Here is a 23386-nt window from a genome sequence, read left to right on the forward strand (position 1 = left end):
GAGTTTTGGTTTATAATTTCAAATTACTGTCTCTGCTTTTGGGGCTTTCGCATTAGTGTTCACAATCTAAGCTAAAATAGTTAATGCCTTCTTTGAGATTTGGAGTCTTGGGGTGGCTCTAAGCGAGATTATTGTGCATGGATGTGATTTAGGTCTTGCCTCAGAAAAATGAGGGGGCCTTGCCACCCATTTATCCTTCTAAATATGAGTCATATTTCCACTCCCAATTGTCCAATGCAAACCATCCTTAAAGGACCCACCTCGCTGAGCAAATACTCTTCCAAACAAAGGAGGAGTTTGTAAGAGTATCAGCATCAAGAAAACAGCTCTGCCTGAAATACTTGGCTTTTAGCACCCTAGCCACAAGTGAATCTGGCTTTTTGATACTTCAATCTTCCAATCATAACCGGGGACCCCAGATACTTCTCATAGGATTTAATTTCTTACACCCCAATAGAATGTTTCAATAATTCTTTCACCGCATTATCAGTATGATATTTTTGCATTTGTTCATTGTGCTTTGATTGGATTAATTTTATTCTAATTAATTTTATCTCCTGTTCTGCCTTTGTAGATTTAAATTTGAGTGAGGACAATGAGAGTGAGGACAGGACGTCAGTGAGAGTGAGGACGGGCGTATTTTGAGGAATGACAACTCTGTTCTTTTTTTTTTTTTTAAAGGAATAATAGACTTTTTATAAAATGATGATTGTAATACGTTAATACCATACTTTTAATGGTACTATTGAAGCAGATGGTTGACAGTATTTTACTCTACTTCTATGCTATGGGGGACGAATATCAATCTTTGGAAACATATTATAATAGCAAATTTGTCAACCGAGTCAAAATTTATGATTGTTTCTTCTTTGTTGCTCGTTTGAGCTTTCCATTCCCAATTTCTTTTTGATTCTCATCAAATCCTTCCTCAAACGTAAACACCACTCATTCTACGTCACCAGTCACCGCCACCTCCGTGCCCGGTTGGATACGTTAAAAGTCAATGTCGATGGCTGGTGGAAGTTGGGGGAGGATTATGGTGGAGTGGGAGCTATAATCCGAGATCACTCTGGCCGTGTTTTGATGGCGGCTATGAAGCTGAGTTTTCTCTGCTGGAGGCCCTTCCATGGTGGACACAATTGCGTTCAAGTTTAGCATGGATTTAGCTCGAGATGCAGTGTTTGATAGGCTGATTTTGGAAGGCGATGCCTTAGAGATTGTCCAGGCAATCTCCAACAGCAGACCCTCCTTAAGACCCCAGGGGTTCATTCTTGATTCGATTAGATCCCAATTGCCTAGCATGGATTGTCAAGTTCAATTCACTCCTTGAGCTGGTAACGAAGTGGCGGATGCTTTAGCTTTTCTTGGTTCTTCGTGTGAGACTTTGTATGTTTTTCATAGTGAGGTTCCAGCCTCTTTGCTCTCATTGTATCTTGCTGAATGTACTTCTCCTTGATTCAATTAATTTCCCCTTTCAAAAAAAAATTAAATGTTTTTTTTAATATCAATTTAGTCTTTATTTCCACAAAAATCAAAATGCAAGAAAATTGGATTTGTGAAAAAAAAAAAAACAAAATTTTGAAATATCTAAAATAACCCTCTTAAAGAGTAAAAGAACTAGGTGAAATGACAGAAATGTGACCATTAGTCTAAGAGAACCTAAGCTCTAGAATAAAGCCTCAAAATGCATTAACACCACCACAAGCACGAGCACCTCTAAACCCTTGCGGACTTCCCTCTTCTGTCTCTCATCTCGTTCTCAAAGTCATTCGCTGTCTCTGATGGAAGACGACGACGAGTTTGGAGATCTGTACACGGACGTCCTCAAACCTTTCTCCTCAACATCGTCTTCTGCTGCTCCGCAGGTCCACCTTATCTCACCCGCACCGCCGGTTTCCCTCCGTCCGATCGATCTCAAACAAGAAAACATCAAGAACAGCGGCATCATCAACGATGGCGGCGACGAAGAGATCATGTACGAAGCTGGCCGTCCCAATTCCAGTACTCAGGTGCAAACTCACCCTCCTGACTCACCGGCCCCCGCTAAAGTCGGCGGTTTCGTGTTGAATTCGACTGGCGGCGATGCAGTGCCGGATAATTCAGCTGGTGGAACGAGGGTGAGAGAGGACGCGAAGTTACTAAGCAGGAGTGAATTACTTCCAGCAGAGGATACGGACATGGAATTTGACATTGAAGATGGGATTACCAATCAGGGGATTCCGGGGCTATCATCCTCTGATCGCCACGATGAGCTGATCAATCTCGGGAACACGGACGACGCTAGAGAAAAGGATGATGTAGAGGGCCGTGGCGGTGAAGAAGATGACTGGGACAGTGATAGCGATGATGATTTGCGGATATTGTTAAATGATGTTAACCAAGGGCCGATGGGAATGAACAGTGGAGGGCTAATAGGCGATGACGGCGATGACGAGGACGATGGTGGGCTGAACATTGTGGCTGATGGAGACCCGCCGCATCAGGTAATGGCAGAGCAGGAGTGGGGCGAGGATGCGGCAGCAAAGGTGGCTGATGGAGAGAAGAAGGAGGGAGGCGAGGCCGGGAAGGATAGTGCTGCAAATGCTGTAGTTCCAAAGATTGGTTATAGCAATCATGGGTATCAATATCCCTTTCATTCTCAGTTTAAGGTCAGTGTTATATGCTGTTGACTTTATAAAAAGAATTTAGGGACTGCTTCTTGGAAGTGGGATTGATTTTGTATGCAGAGTGTGTGGACTTGTAATTGTTGTAAGGCATGAATAGAAATTTTTCGTTTTTCTAGTGGAATAAAAATGAATTGACTTAATTGTATATTCGATTTAATAGTGAAATTATTTCTATCCAAATTTATCTGTTTGCTTGAATTGTGAATAGTTGCATCAACTTGGAGAATGTGCAAGCCTTGGATGGTGCACATTTCATGGGAATTGATGTATATCCATGGGGAAGGTGAATAATTTCAGCTGACAAATGAAGTAACCTGGGTTCCAGGGTGGTCAATGTTTTTGATTTTGGAGTTCGCCATTGAGTTTTATAAGAGTGGTTGCCAAGAACCCCATATTCCACAATCGTACAGGTCTAGCAATGACAAACCTTACCTGGTTTTGGTCTTTGGGAGTGAGGTGGATGCTTATCAACTCTGTACTCAGCATGCTATATGTGGCTGAAGCAGCATTTTGGTTTTGCTGAATCACTTACTCGGTGGATTTTTTATTTTAGATTAAATCACATGGAACTTGATGAAACAGTTCTACTTTTTTATAGTCTTGCCTAGGTGGTCATTCTTGGGATATCATTGCGATAGGGTGCAATAAATGAATGGAGCTTGTCTCGAGCCTACATGCAACTGATATGGTTTTGCATTAAGAAACTTAAGCATGCTGCTTTTGGATATCATCGTGATCTCAGTCATCTGGCATCATCTTCAAATTATAGGCTATTATAAAAGAAGTCATAGACCTAGTGCCACAATTTCTGAGACACAATATTTAGCTCATTATAGTTAGTTTGGGATTTGAGAAACGGTAGGTGGTGAGATAATAATGATGGCAAAAGAATGCTGTTGTGAAAGCATAATTCACACAGCTCAATTTTTGTTGACTATTAGTTTTAAGATTTGTTTACGGTACAAATGTAATGGCTAAGTTTGTATTGATTTATCCGTGCTTTCTGTTTTTTAAGAGTTAAGGCAATGATAGCTAAGTTTCAGGAATGGAAGTTATGGATAGCGCTAATTGGCGTGGAACATGTCCATTTGTTTTTGAACGCAAGAACATATCAATTTCTTAATTTCATATCTAAACAACGCATTGCCTATTGATACACAGCCTGATATTCCCAATTCTAATATCACACCTGTAACTTGTATGAAGAACATTATCCCAAAAAGTGGGACTTAAATCGCAAATATTGACATGACATTGAATACAGGAAAGGCTATAATATTTACTTCAAACGAAAAATGCATAATTCTTCATCCCAACTTATTAACAAATGAGCAGTTCATTCTGTTTTATGCAAGTTTCTTTCTTATTTTTAGCTTATTCACGCTTTTCCTGTTATGTGATCCACTGGTGGTAATCATGTGATTTATTTTCTGGTGGCATGTAGTATGTAAGACCTGGTGCAACACCAATGCCTGGAGCTAGTACTGTTGGTCCTGGAGGAGCACCTGGACAAGTTCGTCCACCTGTAAACATAGTTCCTGCTGCTGGTAGGGGTAGAGGTGACTGGCGACCAATGGGAATGAAAAGCTTTCATCCAGGTTTTGGAATGCCAGGCAGGGGCAACAATATGGGTCGGGGTTTCGGTGGTGGACTGGAATTCACACTTCCCTCTCACAAGTAATATTGAATAGGCTTAAGCTGTTACTCTTGTGTGTATTTGCCTTGTTTTGCTTGTTAATTATTGGCACTTTTTCATTGCTTCCTAGCATTTCCTTTGCCATTTTGTACAACATTTGAGTGTATTTTTTTCTTAAAATAGAGAAAAAGTGCTGCCTGAATGAATATTTGTTATGGTTTTTGATTAAGTATGGTACATTGTCAGCAAAAACTGCATTAGTTTGTTTTTCAATATGTATATTTATGTACAATGGATGCTGTATTCTGCGTTTTGCACATTTTAGTATAATACTATTTGTGTAACTGAGTGAGTGTTAAAATTTGGTTTTGCCGGATGAGTGCTTAGCAAATCCTCTTGATCATCAGGACCATATTTGATGTTGACATTGATACCTTTGAGGAGAAACCATGGAAATATCCGGGTGTTGATATATCAGATTTCTTCAACTTTGGTTTGAATGAGGAGAGCTGGAAAGATTACTGCAAACAGCTGGTAAATATGACGTGAAGTGACATTTTCTACAAGATAACGGCATAATCAGGAGGTCCCTCATATTTATTTGATTTCTTGCAGGAGCAACACCGTTTGGAAACTACCATGCAAAGCAGAATTCGTGTTTATGAAAGTGGAAGAGCAGAACAGGTAATTAGATAGTTACAGATTACATTTATGTTTGGTAATACTCTGCAATCTTGTACTGATATGTGACAAGTTAAATATTTTAATCCTTTTAATATTAGGACTATGACCCTGATCTGCCTCCGGAATTAGCAGCGGCGGCAGGAATTCATGATGTTACTGCTGACAATGCAAATCTTGGGAAGCCAGATGTTGTGCAAAGTGATTCAGCAAAATTACCGGCACGTGTGCGGCCCCCAATTGTATGCTTCAGTTTCTTCTGTTATACTTCTAGATGCTTGGCAAAATGAGGGAGGGGCAATTTCCACATGAAAATTTTATGCAATCAGCCAATCAGTATAATACTTCTAAATGAAACCTCCTATCTCATCATGCGACCTGAAAGATATTTTAATTTTGAGTAATGCTACATCCACCCAAAATAAGACCCCCATTTTACCCCCAATTAATGTGGAGTGTTAGATGTTAAGTGGGCCCTACATGTTGGGGGTAAAATGGGGGTCTTATTTTGGATTGATGTAACATTATTTTTTTTTTTTCATTTCCTTTACTCTTTTTGTCACCAACAACTTTATTCCTTTAGGTTGCAAGTACTTGGAAAATTGGTACATTCTCTCTAATTGATGCATTTGAACCATGTCAGTCATTCCTCTAATGGCATATTACTGTCAATTCCTTATTGTACCTGCGTAATCCTTTTCATTCTACTTGACTTGGTAGTATACTGTTCCAGTGTTTCTAGAACTATATAGCTGTTGCCTGTTGGTGACAAGCCATAGTCTTAAGAGTTTAAAAGCAAATCTCTTTAATGAATTCGTTCTTAGTAGATTACAAAATAACCTTCTGTTATATGAAGCTTGAGAAAAAGCAGTGAGTGATTCCTGTGTTCGTTTATGGATTCTAGTGATATCTTTTTGAAAAAGTTGAAACAGTAGTATGGATTCTAGTAGAAGGATCATACCTATGCTGTTGTGGGATGCAAATGCTTCTGCATTTTCTTGCTTCAGACTCCAACATCTGTTCTAAAGCACTAAGAAATGTTTATGCAAAGAAACTAGCCCCTCTTTTAAATGCAGTTGTTGATCTTTTTGTCTCACATGCATTACATATGGACTTTAAAATATGGTTAAAGATATGCTAATATCAATCTGAACTCACTAATTCAATGTTTTTACTTCCAGCCAACTGGAAGAGTGATACCGGTAGAAGGTGGTTCTGGTGAACGGCTTCCCTCTATCGACACGCGACCTCCTCGAATTCGTGATTCTGATGCAATTATTGAGGTATATGTTAGCCTTCATCCACATTGATTCAAAATCAAGACTTCTGATTAAGGTTGGTATAACTCATGAGCAACATCAATTAACGAAATTTACTCTTGGGCAAAACAGATAATTTTGCATGACTCTTTAGAAGATGAGTACTCCAAGGGAAATGTTGTGGACAGCGACCCAACAAAGGGTGATCTCAGAGGAAGCCCCACGGATGAAGAAGATGATGCACAGATGGTCATGGGATATTTTGCTTACGATAGTCGAAAGAGGAAGCTAGTTAGGAGGACTCCTCCCTATATGGATTCTGTCACTGATAAAGCACCTGATAGAGATGGAGTTGTGTCTTTTCCTTCAGAAGCACCTCTTCCCTATTCTCCAAGTTCTCGGGGCCAGACTCTTTTGTATCCTAGTGGGAAGCCTGGTACCCCTGAGGAGAGGTATGGAACGTTCTGGATATGTGTTTTTTCAAGCTCTTCACAACTTTAGTAGGGGTTCAAATCTCCATCCTATTTGAACTATAAAAAAAATAATGTCTGATTGTGTCCCTTCTTTACTTTATTTTAAAAATTATATGTGTACCTTTTAATGGAAAGCCCTATGCTTGTCACAACAAGAGGTCATGGGTTCAAACCTAGAAATGGCCTACCCGCATTAATGTCGCGGAATGGCTGGAAGGCTGCATACATCTTATCCTTCCCGAGCCCTGTGTTCATTGCTCATTACAAGAGTCTAGAATTGTTTAACATGTAAGCCTTTTGAGATACAGAAGGTGATATTATCTAGTTTTTGAAACTTGGTGGCAGATTTTGATGATGCTGAAGTCAAGTGAAGCTACCAGTATGGCAATTTAATTTAAATCAACTAAATAAAGAACGCTCCTGGCTATGGGGGCCTCAATGTGATTGTTTTATGTTACTTTTTTTTTATTACCTTCTGCTCTTTGAGCAAGAGAATATGCAAATCTTTTTGAATGCAAAAAGGATATTATTAAAAGGAGCACCAAGGTGGTGCAAATGAGTTAAGAGAGAATATAAAAATCTCATGTAAATCAAGTTAACTTAGAGGGAAAGAAAGAAAGTGTGCACACAAGACGGTGATAATTTGCCAATTATTTAGGTCAGTCGACGTAGGTCAATGCAGTCATAGGTTATGAAATAGCAATTCTTTTTCTATGCTATAAAAACTCTTTTTCTATGTTAAGCTCGGAACTTCTGATGGTCTAAATGCTTTCCTTTTTCTTTCTGCTTATTTAAGGGTTTTTTCTTCTTTCAAAAGCTCCTGATGAAGTTGTTGACATTTTAGAATGCATTGAAATTAACTTCATGGTATAACATATCGTTTAATTGAATTAAGAATTTGTTTCTGTTTGTTTGACATGTTCATTATGTTTATGTATCTTGTAGTTCTTTGGACTTGGTGCATTTGCAGCTGATTGTAGCTGATGCTTTTGACATTCTGATTCTGTACACAGGAGGACACAAGGAAGAGCTCGTGAAAGATCCCCTCAGCAGACTCCTAGTGAAAGTACACGCGATAATAAGTTCCTTGATAATGATGAGGAGGAAGCGGTTGAAAGCACGGATGCCAGGCATGGTTCAATGTTAGCATCTCCTGTCACAGTCAGGGATGAACTGGAGGCGAGTGCTGAGCATAAAGACATTGTGCAAGATGAGATTGGGCTGGCTGAGGGCAACTCTGGAGTGGAAAAAGACAAACTGATCTCCTCTCCAAATAACATGTCTAGAGATGGAACTTCACATCATGCTATGAAGAACCAAAAATTGAGTTCTCAGGTCGAACAACCTAGAGTTGAAGAACCTGATGATGCAGAGAACTCAAAGGCTGCAAGAAGCAGTGAGAATAGCAAAGCAAGATCAGGCAGTAGCAGAGATGATCAGAAGTCACAGGATGGTGTTGAGGAGGAAGTTATTCAAGGTCATTCTACCCGCTCTTTGAGCATCAAGAGGCACCTTGATGAAAATGAAAAGATTTCCCACAGAAAGGATCGTGATATTAGATACGAAGTGGATGATACAAACCGCGTGGTAAGCAGAGGGATGGAGGATTCTTATGCTTCAAGAGACATGGATCCTAGGTTGTCTCATCGGTTGTATATGAAAAATGAGGGTTTTGATAGGCGAAAGGAGCGAAACAACCCTGATGGAGCTTGGCAACGGAGGGATGAAGATCCTCAGGCGAGAAAAAAACATGAAGATACAAGGAAAAGAGAACATGGTGAAGAAATGGGAACCAGGTACAGAGGAAAGGTTCGGGAGAGTGAGAGGGGTGACAAAGATGAGCATTTTCATTCCAAAAAACAGTTGGATAATGGAAGCTATAGAGTTCGTTATGAGAAGGATGTTGGATCAGAGAACAGGGAAAGAGATGATTCCTTGAAGAATAGGTACGAAATTGTGGATGATTACAATAACAAGAGAAGGAGAGATGAGGAGCATTTGAGGAGGGATTTTGCAGACAAAGAAGAGATCTTGCACGCACACAGGGAAAGCTCTAGTCGCCGAAAGAGAGAAAAGGATGATGTTTTGGATCCACGGAAGAGAAATGACCAACAAAGAGTTAGAGATAATATTGATGATTACCACTCTGTTAGGCACAAAGATGAGATTTGGATGGATAGGGAGAGGGGGGAGAAGCAGAGGGAGAGAGAGGAGTGGCACAGGCTTAAACAGTCCCATGAAGAAAATCTTCTCAAGAGGGAAAGAGAGGAAGGACGGGCTGCTATGAGGAGTGGGCGTGGGGCAGATGACAGAGCATGGGCCGGCCATGCCAGGGCAAGGGATGAATATAAAGGTTCTGACAAGGAGATCCAACTTAAGGACACCTTTCGCCATGGTGATTTGAAGAGGGATGAAAGCTTTTCTCATCATAGGGGACGCGACGACGTCTACCTACGCGGAAGTCAGTTTAGTCATGCAGAAAAAAGATCTAGACAGGAAAGATCAAGCTCTCGTAATGACCGTGGTGTCAGTGCTTCTGATAACCAAAAGATGCATGAGAAGAAGCAAAAAGAGAACGTGAGGAAGAACAAGGAATCTGAAGCTGGAGATCACTACACTTCATCCTCTTCTAAGCGAAATCAAGAAGACCAGAGCGGTCTTAATGAGATGGTATGTTCCGAACTTAAGACACAGATTGTAAAATACGGTGGAGTATAGGAAATTTCCTTGCTCTGGGGAACTGAAATTTACTAAATATGAAACCCAAATTTTCTGGAAAGAAGGTTCCTTGTTGGATCCTTCAATCAAGAAAAGTGTTGTTGAGCAGAGTCCTCTCTCTAATCAAAGAATAGGGGTCGTCTGAGGGTTCACACTCCAGACTGTCATTATAGGATTTGAAAACCTTCATGATCGGATCAGCATAGTTAATTTTTTAAGTCTAGTTGAACGGGTCTCCATGTTCTAGGCTATTTACCATTTTGATGAGCAATGCAATTGAAGTCTTTCCCAAGGAAAGTGCTTAGGAAATATCAATTAATAAAATCTTCCGAAAGTGAGATTTCAGGTCACTAGATCCTTGCATGGTGTGGAGTGAGGGAGGGTGGTTTGCAAGGCAGCTGCCCCCATTGGATTTTTTTTCCTTATCATGGACATAATTTTTTAATTTTACCCCCCCCCCTTCTTTCTAAGTATCAAGTAAAATAAAGGAATCTTCTCTGTAATTAGGCTCTAAAAGATTATTCACTCACTATATAGATGTCATTAATGCTTGACTATCTTAACTTGCAAATTGAAATAATTAGATGTTATACGGATCATGGAACATTTTTAACCTAGAAGCTTTCCTATTGTTATTTTGACAACAAATGTGGATTGCAGCATTAATTTTTTTTCCCCAACAACTTACTATCGGTTAATATTATTTCATGTATATATTTATTTAATTGTTTTGAATTTGATCAAAATCCTTACCCCATTGAAAATCCTAACTCAGCCACTGGATACATGGCTACTATGCTAAGCTTGTAAGTGACATGTTTCTTAAGCTGTGCACATCTTTAGTATTCTGAGGACATCCTATTCTCCCAGGAACTGTCTGGTGTCTGCTGGTTATGATATGACGTGTAAGATCTGCTAATCATTTGGCTTTTCAAAATGAATTTGTATTTAATGTTGGTGGTCATTTTCGAAGTGCCAACCTTTGTGCATTGGTAAGTTTGCTTCATTGCACTGAGGTGTTACAAGTTCAAAGCACTATGTCTCAATCAGGGGGCACGGCTGCGTCATCTGACCTACTGTGGATTGCTGTGCAATGGTTGTTGTTTCCTTATTTTTATAGTTGTGCTCAGATATTTATCCCTAAAGATTGTTAAAAACTCAAATGCAGGCAATTCTTTCGTGGGATTCTAACTTTTTATGATCAACCTTTCCTCTGGTGTTTAAATTGATTGTTACTTTTCTTAGCTGTTCCAAGGGAATTCCACACCATCTTTCCTGTTTCTGCTAGTTTTTTCATTTTTTAGTTAATTGGCTTTACTGTTTTACAATCCTGCTTGATTTATTCCATGCTTTCCCATTTCTGTTCATGTGTATTTTGTTTCAAGTTAGACTTATTTTACTCATTGGGTGGTTGCTTAGATTTGTATTTCAAGTGTTTTATGGTGCGGTGCCATGTGCACTATGTATGAAGCATCTCCATGTTTGGGCCAGCGCTGAGGCAAACTTTTGGGTTTCTTTTGCCTTGGTGCTTCTTTGTCGTACTGCCTGTGTATTTGTTTCTAATGATTTACTAATTTTCGAAAACAAATCTGTTCGGCATGCTTGATCATTTCAGTAACAAGTGAAATAAAACAAGATTATGCCCGTGGCACTCTCCTTAACTTTTACGTAGATTATTTTTAAATGATTGTCACTAATTGCAATTGATGAATGTTGGAAGTTTGATGTTTCCCTTAATTCTTAGAATTGTTCATGGTTGCTTTTGCCTTTGGTTAGGGATTCAAAGGCATGAGTGAACGACGAAATGGTAGCAGTAAGATACCAACACAGCATGGCTCTTCGAGGAAACATAGGGAAGATGCATCCTCAGATGACGAACAACAGGATTCTAAAAGAGGCCGTTCTAAATTGGAACGTTGGACAAGCCATTTAGAGAGGGACTACAGTATCAACAGCAAGTCAGCTGCATCCCAGAAGTTTAAAGACATGGACAGAAAGAACAGTGATGGAGCGTCAGAAGCCGGCAAACCAGAAGATGAACCAATTAAAACAGTCGATGCTGTTGACTACCAACACCCATCGGCTGAAGAGAATAGTGCTGGGAATGTGGAGTCTAAGGATGGAGATGCAAAACCGATGGATGATCGACACCTTGATACCGTTGAGAAGTTGAAGAAGCGAAGTGAGAGATTCAAGCTTCCAATGCCAAGTGAGAAAGATGCCCTGGTGATAAAGAAGATAGAGAGTGAAGCTCTGCCTACTGCCACAAGTGAAACTCCCACGGATTCAGAAATTAAACCGGAGAGGCCAGCTCGGAAGCGAAGGTGGATCAGTAACTAAGAGTTGAATAACGGATGTGCTGCCTTATGATTCTGAGAGGCCGTCTGCTTCACCTTATTCTTTTAAGACATGGAATCATCGGAGATCTTTGAATTACAGTAAAATATAATCATGTAACAATGCTGCTGCCGTACTTTTTTTTTTTGGTATTCTGTTGTATATACTAGTGATTGTGACGATAGATTGATAACTTACGGTGGCACAGAATCACATTTGTGTCAAATAGACAAATACAACAGTATTGCTCCGATTTTAGGTTCACTCGCCAGATCAGTAAAAGCTGCTAGCAGGATCCGCGACTGTATGTAAGCAAGTTCTCTGGAGATTGAGGGAGTAATCCCCTGATGGCCCCCCTCCTGTAATTCTTCGACTTGTGAAGGTGGAAGTGAAGCACAAGAAATCAATGGAGATGGCAGACTTAATCAAGGTAGATTTGAACAATGATGTTGTATATTTACATTCATCATGCATGTCGATTAGTTTTTATCATTTTATACTGACGGCAGAAGGCCAGCATACACAAATTAGAAGTACTTTTGTATTTCGAGGAATTAGCAGAGTTAAAGAAGATAAGAGAGCATTGATGGAAAAAGATATTATCCTGATCACATGATGGATTCTAGTCCTTTTTCTTCCTTCCGTAGAATAGCCTTGATAGTTGCTGCTATTAGAGCACGGTAATTTTTAGCGCAAGTGAGAGGTCGTAAATTTAAGTGAGAGGTTGTAAATTTAAGTTCCGTGGGTGTTTTTATGATAGCAATTTGTGAGATGATCTATTACTTAGCTGAACGTATGCGAATGTTACCTTACATTATTTTTTCGTATTGGGTCTTAGTCATGTAGTTAGAGATTTATCAGTCAATTGTTTGGTGGATAACTGAGTGGGTTCCAAAACTCAATCCTCTGTTGAAGTTTGGCAAGATTATGATTTCCAAAATTCTTAATAGCAACCATGTCTTCTGAAAGCAAATTAGATGAACTTCGTTTCATGACTAATGGGCTATTAATAAGGTCCAGTCTTGCAAAAAAACAAAGGCCCAGTATCTGAAACTAATGGCCCAATGGAAAAATGAATCTCATCTCTGCTGGATCCATGGCCCACAGCTCAAAGTGAATTGACTTCGTAATCCTCGCAACCTTTTCAGTTGCAATTTCTCCGCAGCGAGTTTAGACCCAAAAAGGGACGAAAATAGGGGTAGAAATGGAATAAGAGTTGATATCAGGACAAAGAAAGAGGGAAATATGCAGTGCAGAGTGCAGAGTGCAGAGTGCAGTGGGATCTGTTGTTACAGGAATTGAGGTTTTGCTCTCAGAGAGATGAAGAGGTTCCTGGGGTGGTTGCCCCCTCTCTGGTTGTTAGCGGAGCCGATGATTTCACTCTTTTACGACCAACAACCCTTTCCTTCCTTTCCCATTAATATCCATACACACTCTCTCTCTCTCTCTCTCTGTAAAATCGAATGCGAGGAGGCTATGATGATATATTTTCAGATCCCTAAATTTTTAGGCATTGAAAGAGGGCCGTCGCTTGGCGAGGCAGCTTTGAGTCTTTGCCTGGTGAAATGGTGGAGTTCTCCGTCGTTTCACTGGCAGCTCCATGTTTTGCAGCCACGATGGTCTCTGTTCCTTGTCTAATGAAATGCGAATCTGAGCCTCGCCCTTCCAGGAATCCGATTTTGCTCCTATTATCCGCGCCTGATCTTTGAGCCCTTTTTTGATTAACGAAATAGTTAGGGTTTCTCGGATATTTTAGTGGACAAATTTTCTTAATTTGTTTTTTATTTTCTGAATTTCCACAACGTGAAAGCCATTATTGAAGAACTGAGAATTCATTGAAGATAAGGGCAAACAGGTAATAACTAATAAGATCTCGCTCTGCTCTAGGTCGCGCATGCGCTGCACGTGTAGAGCGCAAAAAATTCAATTCAACCCTCTTAAAAGGACCAAAATACCCACAGCACACGCTCACCAAATAACGCTAAGGGAAGGGTAAACAGGGAATTACAGATAAATTGGGGCAATGTAAAAGGAGATATGAGACCGAGTTAGGGTATCAACTCATTGGTTTAAGAATGAGGTTTTGCTCTCAGAGAGGACGGATTGGTTTCTGAGGGTGGTTGCCTCCCTCTCTGAATGGATGCGGAGCCGATGATTTCACCCCAATATTTGTATCGGCAACAGCCCTTTCTCTATATATGTGTGTATATATATATGTTCATCATCATCAACAAAACCAAACCCTCTTCTTCTTCTTCTTTCCTATAAAACCGAATGCATGAGGCTGTGATGATCTCTCTTGAAAGCACGATTCAGGCATTGACTAACACCCAGTTTCCTGGCGAGGCGAGAGCGGAAGCTCTGTGAATCGATGACTATGTTCTTTTCACGGGGCAACCGTGTTGATCGCAGCCGTGGCAGCGGACTGTTACTCTCTTGCCTGATAAAAGGCGAATCTGAGCCTCGCCGTCCCTTTCTTTTTTTGCTTATACCTATTTGGCTGCCTAGAAAACGATGATATGAGGAGACAAAAAACCCTAATTTTTTTGGGAATGCCCAAATTATAACGATATTGCGGATTAGGGTTTTATTGTTTAATGCAGAGACGAAGATGGTTAGCCGCTTTAGCTGGAGTACAAGATGCATCCTTGTGATTTTTTCGTTAATCTGACGTAAAATCTATGAATAATAAACTGGGATTAAATAGGCTGTTCAAACTAATTGTCTTTTCTATATACGAACTAATCATTATTTGTTAAAATATAATACAATCTCTTTGTGAAACAGATGCTAATGGCTAATATCCGACGGAGAAGAAACTAAGCACTTCAATGGCCAGTAGAGGAAGACCCACATTAGCATTGATTGCTAAAGCACTTGAATGAGGTCTGGATGCAGCAGTACCCTTAGATGTTGAGACATTGGCCACCGGAGGCAATGGTGGGTCAACAATATCTGCTACTTGAAGGGTGGATCATGGGCAAGGGCAGGTGATTGCATTCCAGTTTGCAAACTCGCCAGTAATTGACCAACTGGACGTGGCAAGATGGCTATCTTGGCTGTCATATCAGATCATGAGTTTCCTGGAACATCAAAAGAAAATAGAAATATGTTCTAAATTGTAAGGCTGTAAATTGTCAGTACTTCTTTCACTCAACTTTTCTACTAAGCATATGTATGTTTCTATTTGCAGCAAAGATGGGAAGCGTTTATCAAAAAGAAAAGACAGGAAGCTTGTTTAGCTTACTCACGTATCTGATTGAATCAAGACTTGTTGACTGGATTGCTTATCAAATGTGACGTTGCTCAAGGCAGAGGTCGCAACAGCGACTATGTCAAGACCCTTGTGGGATGCTAAGTAAGCAGCATTCTGAGAAGGAATTAATGGTTAAAGTTTTAGAATTTGTCTATGTCCATAATAATGAATCAGAGCTCCTATCGCTTACTGTCAATTTGTGTTATAGTTACCTGAATGTTGAATTATTGATCATGATTCCAGATATTGCCTTTGTCTTAGCCAAGTCTAGGAAGTCGGCAAGGGTAACCAATTTACCCACATTTTTGGCTGCTGGGTTCCTTACAAGAATTTGAGTGTTTTTTGAAAGGACCAGCAAATTGAGCTGAAATTAAGAAGCCTCATGTGAGTTTGAGCTAAGTAAGCTCACTAGCTTTTAAGTGTGAGCAATAAGTAGGAAAGGTGCCTAAGAGAGGGTTACGTTTGAGGATTTGAATCTTGCTCCATTCAAGATTGAACGAAAAGACTTCACTCTTTGCTTGAATTTCAGGGGTAGTGGCTTGCTCGAGACATAAAAGAAGTCATTGCAGTAGTATCTCCTGCAAGATCTGCTGTATCTAAGCAGAAGGCAACTCCATCCTTTGACATTTGAAGGGAGCAATCAATAATGTCTGCCCCATCATTTACTGCTTGCTGGTAAGCAAGATCAGTGGAAACCCCACTTGCTCCGTTGTGTGTAATGATCAAAGCTTGTCCTGCAAAGAGGTAATGTTAACTGATTTTATGCTAATTCATGTCGACTATTCGCAATGTAGTTTAGTAACATACAATTGATAGTATCTACCTTTCCTAGGCTTGGTTCCATTCCCCATTTGAGCAAAGCAAGCTGCATCAGTAAGACAGAGCATGATTCAGAGCAATTTGGCATACCTATTGTCCTCATTCTAAATTATTATTTTTTTTGATGAACATGTCCTTATTCTAATTAAAACAACCAGAATAGTATTTTCCAATGATAAGTTAGATAGTTCTTACTTATGATATACAGTACAATTTTCTTGTACAAAAGATGGTTTATAATCTCACCAACGACTTGTGTTGCTGTAGGAGGGAAATCAGTGAGCACCCCATCGACGGAAAACTGGGAATTGGCAATAAATTGCAGGTACTCAGCCGATGGACCATAGCTGTAGTTGTAACTTCCTGGCATTGGTGACAAGGATTCGTTGTTTAGGTTCTTTCGCAGTTTTTCTCTAATAACTCCCACGCAATTGTGGCGTGAATAGCTTGGTCAGAACTTAAGTTTCAATTAGGTTCCATTTACTATTTTTGTCCCTCTTTTTTAGACCTATAATATACTGTTCCGCGGGAAAGGTGATAACTCAAACCCTAACGGCTCAACTGTTTTTCGAATCCCCAGCTAACTCGAATGGAGCTATGTTTTATGGTAAGTTATAGTATTGCATTCATTCGGTTGCAATGAACCTCTATTTTTACGAACATTTTGTGATGACTAGGGTTGTGCTATGTTTTTCCTATTTTTGGTTGCTTTGATTTTGCTTTGTTAATGCTTCAAAGTAATTGTTTAATAATAATGTGAAGGTCGTTTTATTTCTATTTGGAGTAAAACTTGTGTCTATGTACAGGGTTTTAACTCAATTTATCATGTTATTGTGTGTGAAACTTCTGTGAGCACAAGTTTGTAGCCCGAGTTTAGACCCAAATGTCGAAAGGGCAATATTGTATGATGTCGTTCTTTCTCGGTTAAAAAGTGGTAGATTTTGATAATGATGAAAGAAGAGAGACAAGTGGGCAATTATAAACCAGATTGATAAGTATATAAGTTCCCTCTACCACACACTTTTTTGCCTGTGATGTAATACTCACAGGTAGTGTGTTGTAGGTTTACTTATATAACACTTGAGTAGTATGTTCAAAAAAACTTGATTAATACGTTGGGTCGTCGCAGCTGTGTGTGGGTGTTTATCCCACATCGGTTGTTCTTAGTCCGCTTAAGTAGTATATAAGTTCCCTCTACCACACACTTTTTTGCTTGTGATGTAATACTCACAGGTAGTGTGTTGTAGGTTTACTTATATAACACTTGAGTAGTATGTTCAAAAAAACTTGATTAATACGTTGGGTCGTCGCAGCTGTGTGTGGGTGTTTATCCCACATCGGTTGTTCTTAGTCCGCTTAAGTAGTATATAAGTTCCCTCTACCACACACTTTTTTGCCTGTGATGTAATACTCACAGGTAATGTGTTGTAGGTTTACTTATATAACACTTGAGTAGTATGTTCAAAAAAACTTGATTAATACGTTGGGTCGTCGCAGCTGTGTGTGGGTGTTTATCCCACATCGGTTGTTCTTAGTCCGCTTAAGTAGTATATAAGTTCCCTCTACCACACACTTTTTTGCTTGTGATGTAATACTCACAGGTAGTGTGTTGTAGGTTTACTTATATAACACTTGAGTAGTATGTTCAAAAAAACTTGATTAATACGTTGGGTCGTCGCAGCTGTGTGTGGGTGTTTATCCCACATCGGTTGTTCTTAGTCCGCTTAAGTAGTATATAAGTTCCCTCTACCACACACTTTTTTGCCTGTGATGTAATACTCACAGGTAGTGTGTTGTAGGTTTACTTATATAACACTTGAGTAGTATGTTCAAAAAAACTTGATTAATACGTTGGGTCGTCGCAGCTGTGTGTGGGTGTTTATCCCACATCGGTTGTTCTTAGTCCGCTTAAGTAGTATATAAGTTCCCTCTACCACACACTTTTTTGCCTGTGATGTAATACTCACAGGTAGTGTGTTGTAAGTTTACTTATATAACACTTGAGTAGTATGTTCAAAAAAACTTGATTAATACGTTGGGTCGTCGCAGCTGTGTGTGGGTGTTTATCCCACATCGGTTGTTCTTAGTCCGCTTAAGTAGTATATAAGTTCTCTCTATCACACACTTTTTTGCCTGTGATGTAATACTCACAGGTACTATGTTGTAGGTTTACTTATATAACACTTGAGTAGTATGTTCAAAAAAGTTTGATCTTAATTTTGTTGTAAATAAAAATCACTGAAAGAAAGAACACCTAAAAAGGAGCGTATCACGGACCCCACATTTTCAAAGAATCATATTCTACTGCGTATATTTGAAGCTGCCATGATATTATATGACGGTTGTGATGCCAGATTCAGTTTATCCCGAACAAAGAACGGTCAGATGTCTCGCGTGCCAATACAGCTACCTGCATACACCACACCTGATCGTAACTAGTTTTTCCATTTCTTCCCTCTCTAACGAGGTCCCCGACATCAAATAGTTCCACGCAACTCGTAACTGAGAGAGAGAGAGATTTTGAGATGAAGATCACGGCACTTTTGGTATTGAAGTGCGATGGAGAAGGATCGGATCCGATCATACTGGCAAACGCCTCCGATGTCAGCCACTTTGGCTACTTTCAGAGGTCGAGCGTCAAGGAGTTCCTTGTCTTCGTCGGTCGCACCGTCGCCAGGCGAACCCCTCCTGGCCAGCGTCAATCAGTACAGCACGAAGGTTTTGCCCCCATTCCCTGCCTTCCCATCTCTTTTTCTTTCGCTTGATTCAGTTTTGGCTGCATAAGAATCTCTTATCGAATTTCGTTGATTATGTGTGGGGTCGTGGTAGTTCTGTGTCATACGAGCTTGAATTGTGAGTTTTCACAAGAAGTTGTGGGTCTCTGTTGTGTCTGGGTGTTGGATTGGGATCTTTTTAGGATTTGTCGGTTGTAATTGGGATTGGGAATTTTATTGCTAATGTATTATTGATTGCTTCCTGTTTTTTTTTGCATGGTTGTGGATTTGGATTCTAAGTTTGTGTTTTGCTTCAATTGATTAAAAAAATTCAAATTTCTTGTACCTTCAATTGAGGAGAAGTAAAAATTGTGTTGATGCTGATTTTGTTATTCCTTGTTGAACTTGCGGTTAATTTTGTGTAAATTTCGTCCTTAATGTTTTGGGTGCAGAGTACAAGGTGCATGCTTATAACAGCAATGGCCTCTGTGCGCTGGGTTTTATGGATGATCACTATCCAGTTAGGAGTTCGTTTTCCCTTCTTAATCAGGTAATTTCAAGTCTTTGAAATCCACAGAATCAAAAGGTGGAGGAAATTTTGACACTTTGTATTACTATTTTTGAGGTCAAAGTTAGTGAACCCTTATAATATCTGGCTGCGCTATCACTAGATATAACTGCTGCATGTCAGATCAAGTTTTATATCGGGCGAAGGTTAAAAATCGCGTAGTTTAGCATTCACACGAGGAAAAATATTATGTTGTAGATTTTCGTATATTTTCTGTAGTCCTTCAGAATTGGTGAACCCTTGTGCTGTTGTTACTTGTTGACATCAAAGAATGATCATTTTCCTTGATGGATGACATATTGACATTTTTTGCGTCCTTAAATTGTTCCGTGTCTAGAACTGTTTATGGTTCGTAATATGTTGGATACTTCTAATTGCTTAGTTTCTTGGTCGGAAAATGAACCATTGCATTTGGTAGGTGCTAGACGAGTACAAGAAGAATTTTGGTGAATCATGGAGGACTATACAGGCAGATAGCACACAACCATGGCCTTATTTGACCGAAGCATTGGCTAAATTTCAGGTAAATCTCTTTCGCTTGGGATCAGTTATAGTTATTGTGCTGTAGATTGGTGAATTTTAATTGATTTTTCTTTTTGGTTGAAAATTTTCTAATCTTGTTTATTCTTTGATGGGAATCTTAGATGTCAAATATGGGATATCTTTTTTCTTACTAATTTTATTTCCAATTCTGAATATCCAGGACCCTGCTGAGGCGGACAAGTTGTTGAAAATTCAGAGGGAGTTGGATGAGACAAAAATCATTCTTGTAAGTTTTTATAGAGCAGTATTTTTTTATCCTATTTCCTTTTTCTGTTAATACCCTGAGATATGTTTGTGATTATGTTTACAAAGTTTAAATGACATTTTTTTTTCAAAGTAGGCTTCCTTAGGAATTTTTTAAAAAGATTTTAAGGCAGTTCTAGCGTACATTGCTTTTTTAAATCTACTAGAGCAAACTTCAGCATTTTCATATTGTATTTTGATTAAAATATAAAGGTATTTGGTTCTTTTAGAAATTGAATTGTAAATGGCACTTTGTTGAAAGTCTTTGATTTCAAAGCTTGCCAATTTATTACAAAAAGGGTTGGGATATGTTGAATTTTATTCACATAATCAATTAAATTTCACCAAGGTAAAGAGTAAACAGCTCACGTGCACAAAGTTCCCGTAGTTGGCGAGGTCGGGGACACATGATGTACACTGACCTTACCCCCACATCCCCCACATAATATGTGAAGAGGTTGCTTTCAAGAATTGAACTTGTGGCCTTTCGTTTGCACCATTGCAACTCTACCGTTAGGCCACATATTTGCCTGTAAATTTCACCATCTGAAACAAAAAATTCCTCCCTTCAATAGTCAATTATTCCAGGTACAATGTGTTACTCAATATAGTGTGATTAACTTGGTTATAGAAAATAAGTTTTAGCCACTTGGTGGGTTATCATTTATGCAATCACGCATATTTATGATTAGTTTTTCACATGGATCAATTGGATCAATTCGAGGCATGTTGTATCTCTCTCTCTCTCTCATGTTTCATTTCTCTCTCTTACTCTCTCTCATGTTTCATTGTTTGATACAGCATAAAACTATTGATAGCGTGCTTGCGCGAGGTGAGAAGCTGGACAGTTTAGTTGAGAAGAGTTCAGATCTGAGTGCAGCATCTCAGGTACGTAAACTCTGTTTTTGAATTTTTGGTTGGGTTGCTACTTTAGACTCCAACTGATGTGCATTGGCTCGTGTGTGTATCGATATAAGAAATTGCACATGAGCACAATTCAGCACATTAATGATTGAAACTATTTTGAATGCTTTGAGCAAAATATTGACCCTGCAAATTCTTTGCAAAACTTGAAATGTTCTGCACAAGAGCATTAGATCCTGGATTATAAAGGACAATCACTCTTCATTAGTGTGGAGGTTTACCGGAACTGTACCTGTATGATAGATGTGCTTTTGAATTCCATTCATCTCATGGAGGTGTGGTGTTATTTAGATAGCAAAATTTTAATCAGTTATGTTGATTCTGCTTTGTAGAGGCTCAACTGTCTTCTGTCTTCTTTTTAATTTTCTTTCCTCTGCAATAAATGGGGCCTTGGTAGTCACCTTGTCGTAGGACAGGAAAGATAGAGAACAGTATATCTGAACATTCTGACTTATTGAATGCCAATATACACACGGGGTTCTATTTAGGCACCCACGGTTTGTTTGCATCAAGCAATTGTATACCCTCTCGGAACCATGGGAACATTATTCTGCAGCTAACACTTTTCCTTGTGCATTCATCATGTATCGTATTTGCAATTGCATTATAGCTTTACTGGTACATGAATTGTGAAAACCTGGACGTAGAGAGTAGAGACCTAGGCTGAAACAGAGAACCTTTGATATTAGTTTATGGAGTCTGGGGATTGTTACTTTCTGAAATTTGAGGCTCTGGATCTGATATGGTCTGCACATCGGGTAGAACTTTTCTTTGTAGCTAATGCAGTTCTTATATCTTTGAAACAGATGTTCTACAAGCAAGCAAAAAAGACCAACCAGTGTTGTACCATACTGTAAGCTTCTGAGGCATGCGAGCTAAATGCAACTGCTTTCACTTGAAGCAGATGGATGACAGATTGATGATTGTAATATGTTTATACATTTATCAATTGTTTTGCGTCGCCGAGTCCTGACCTTGTCCTTCTATATGTTCTTGTGAATTAAAGAAGGGAGTGGATGATGTTGGCGAAAGATTTTCTGATATATTACTCAGTATCTCCTGTTCACTGGCCTAGCTCACATGTATCCGTTTGTATATGCAGTACACTCATGTTTTGATTTTAATATTTATACAGTATTCACAAGTATGTTTGCCAATTCTTTTTAAGCTGTTTTGTCCCAATGTTCATATGAAGTTAACCATGTGCAAAACAAGTTTTAGCAGTTATGGTAGGAATCTCAACAATTATGATCGGAATCTCAGAGCTGATATCAATGTTGGGATCTTCATCATTTTTTCGTATACCGGACGTCATCAGAACTTCCACTGAACAGAGAAATATTCGAATTTCGTAATGTACAAACACACATTCATAGACCAGGTGCCAAAACTTGGCACTAATAAAGAACAAAAAGAAACGCCAAACAGAGTACAACTATTTCCAGTTACAGCAAAAACACTACTACACAGGAGTTGTGGTATACTTGTCTGCATTCAACATAACACGTTCATCAAGCTTTGGTTCAGTAACCCCCAGCATTTCCTACTTCCCGAATATGGATTTGATCCACCAGAAACCTTTTTTATCTACAGGACCCTCGACACCTTCCGGAGGTGGATCACTCTGTGGAGTCTTGTGCAGTTTGCTCACATCGTAGCCCTCATCTGTGGCCTTCTGCAGAAGCATGCTGTAGATCTCATCGTCCAGATGCGTCTGTCTGCAAAGTATCTGTAAAAATGCCATAGAGAAAGATAATCACTCTGATAGGCTTCTTTCAATCCACTCTTTTAGCTCCCAGAGAGTAAAAATCCAAACTTTCCATTCTGATGGTTTCAGAGAAGGAAAAGAAGAAGAAATGATTGATTTAAGAGAGTTTAGAAAACATACCCAGAGATACTTCTTGGTAGGTCCTCCAATCAAGGCATACTGATAATCATCATCAATATACAAAACCCAGTAATCCCCTGTTACAGGAATGATGGGCAAGAAGGGAGGCACATAGAATTTCACTTTCAGCTTGGCTTCATCACTGTTAGGATCAGCCTTATAAGCAGTCCCTTCTATAGAACTCTTCTTCCCATCATTCCATGTCTCATTGAGAACATTCACAGTCCCATCATCCTTCAAAGTGTAGGTAGCTCTTGTATTCACTCCATTCTTGGGCTGGAAAAATGAAGGAAATGATGCAATCTCATACCACCTACCCATGTACCTCTCTACATCCAAATTCCTCACCACTTCAGTTTCTTTCTTAGCTGCCATGGCTTGTAACAAAAAGTTTAGGTTCTTTTTGACTAAATTGAGAGAGAACGAGGCTTGTGGTTTAAACGGATAGAAATTGGGCTACCTTTAATGGGTATTTTCTGTGATTCTTGATAAGGTAGTGTAGTGATTGATTGCCGCGGTGATATAAAGATTTAAGAATGAGACGTGGAGGATTAAGGGCCTCACAAGTCACAAAGTGTGTGTTGCGGTGTGAATGCTTGAAATTGCCATACGTGAACGTTTTGGATTGGGATTGTGAAATTGTTGTGCATGCATGTGTAGA

At 39.4% G+C, this 23386-nt stretch overlaps 3 protein-coding genes and 1 pseudogene across 3 annotated transcripts; 2 read left to right on the plus strand and 2 right to left on the minus strand.

Annotated features, from left to right (window-relative positions):
• The first annotated feature begins 1650 nt into the window (after nucleotides 1-1650).
• On the plus strand, nucleotides 1651-12357 carry LOC120006606 (FIP1[V]-like protein). The gene is made up of 9 exons (XM_038856691.1): nucleotides 1651-2648; nucleotides 4111-4343; nucleotides 4710-4836; nucleotides 4918-4986; nucleotides 5085-5225; nucleotides 6165-6266; nucleotides 6375-6694; nucleotides 7729-9385; nucleotides 11210-12357. Exons 1-9 carry the CDS (start codon nucleotides 1782-1784, stop codon nucleotides 11771-11773), a joined length of 4080 nt encoding a protein of 1359 aa, XP_038712619.1. The 5' UTR covers nucleotides 1651-1781; the 3' UTR covers nucleotides 11774-12357.
• A 1276-nt stretch (nucleotides 12358-13633) lies between these two features.
• LOC120005436 lies at nucleotides 13634-16833 on the minus strand (annotated as a pseudogene).
• A 1390-nt stretch (nucleotides 16834-18223) lies between these two features.
• Nucleotides 18224-21994, plus strand: LOC120005543 (VAMP-like protein YKT61). The gene is made up of 6 exons (XM_038855229.1): nucleotides 18224-18563; nucleotides 19012-19109; nucleotides 19546-19650; nucleotides 19831-19896; nucleotides 20715-20801; nucleotides 21644-21994. Exons 1-6 carry the CDS (start codon nucleotides 18371-18373, stop codon nucleotides 21692-21694), a joined length of 600 nt encoding a protein of 199 aa, XP_038711157.1. The 5' UTR covers nucleotides 18224-18370; the 3' UTR covers nucleotides 21695-21994.
• A 109-nt stretch (nucleotides 21995-22103) lies between these two features.
• LOC120005544 (temperature-induced lipocalin-1-like) lies at nucleotides 22104-23225 on the minus strand. The gene is made up of 2 exons (XM_038855230.1): nucleotides 22726-23225; nucleotides 22104-22566 (listed from the first exon to the last, which is right to left on the minus strand). Exons 1-2 carry the CDS (start codon nucleotides 23098-23100, stop codon nucleotides 22381-22383), a joined length of 561 nt encoding a protein of 186 aa, XP_038711158.1. The 5' UTR covers nucleotides 23101-23225; the 3' UTR covers nucleotides 22104-22380.
• Nucleotides 23226-23386: the final 161 nt, after the last annotated feature.

The sequence above is a fragment of the Tripterygium wilfordii genome, chromosome 9, assembly GCF_013401445.1.
Source record: "Tripterygium wilfordii isolate XIE 37 chromosome 9, ASM1340144v1, whole genome shotgun sequence".
NCBI lineage: Eukaryota > Viridiplantae > Streptophyta > Magnoliopsida > Celastrales > Celastraceae > Tripterygium > Tripterygium wilfordii.

What these genes read in the sequence shown, in the direction of transcription:
- LOC120006606 (XM_038856691.1), top strand. Translation starts at nt 1,782, where the DNA reads ATGGAAGACGACGACGAGTTTGGAGATCTGTACACGGACGTCCTCAAA. An exon ending in TTCACACTTCCCTCTCACAA is followed by an intron (nt 4,344 to 4,709) that starts GTAATATTGAAT and finishes CTTGATCATCAG; the next exon opens with GACCATATTTGATGTTGACA. An exon ending in ATTCTGATGCAATTATTGAG is followed by an intron (nt 6,267 to 6,374) that starts GTATATGTTAGC and finishes TGGGCAAAACAG; the next exon opens with ATAATTTTGCATGACTCTTT.
- LOC120005543 (XM_038855229.1), top strand. Translation starts at nt 18,371, where the DNA reads ATGAAGATCACGGCACTTTTGGTATTGAAGTGCGATGGAGAAGGATCG. An exon ending in ATGAGACAAAAATCATTCTT is followed by an intron (nt 19,897 to 20,714) that starts GTAAGTTTTTAT and finishes TGTTTGATACAG; the next exon opens with CATAAAACTATTGATAGCGT. An exon ending in ATCTGAGTGCAGCATCTCAG is followed by an intron (nt 20,802 to 21,643) that starts GTACGTAAACTC and finishes TCTTTGAAACAG; the next exon opens with ATGTTCTACAAGCAAGCAAA.
- LOC120005544 (XM_038855230.1), bottom strand. Translation starts at nt 23,100, where the DNA reads ATGGCAGCTAAGAAAGAAACTGAAGTGGTGAGGAATTTGGATGTAGAG. An exon ending in CTACCAAGAAGTATCTCTGG is followed by an intron (nt 22,567 to 22,725) that starts GTATGTTTTCTA and finishes GCATTTTTACAG; the next exon opens with ATACTTTGCAGACAGACGCA.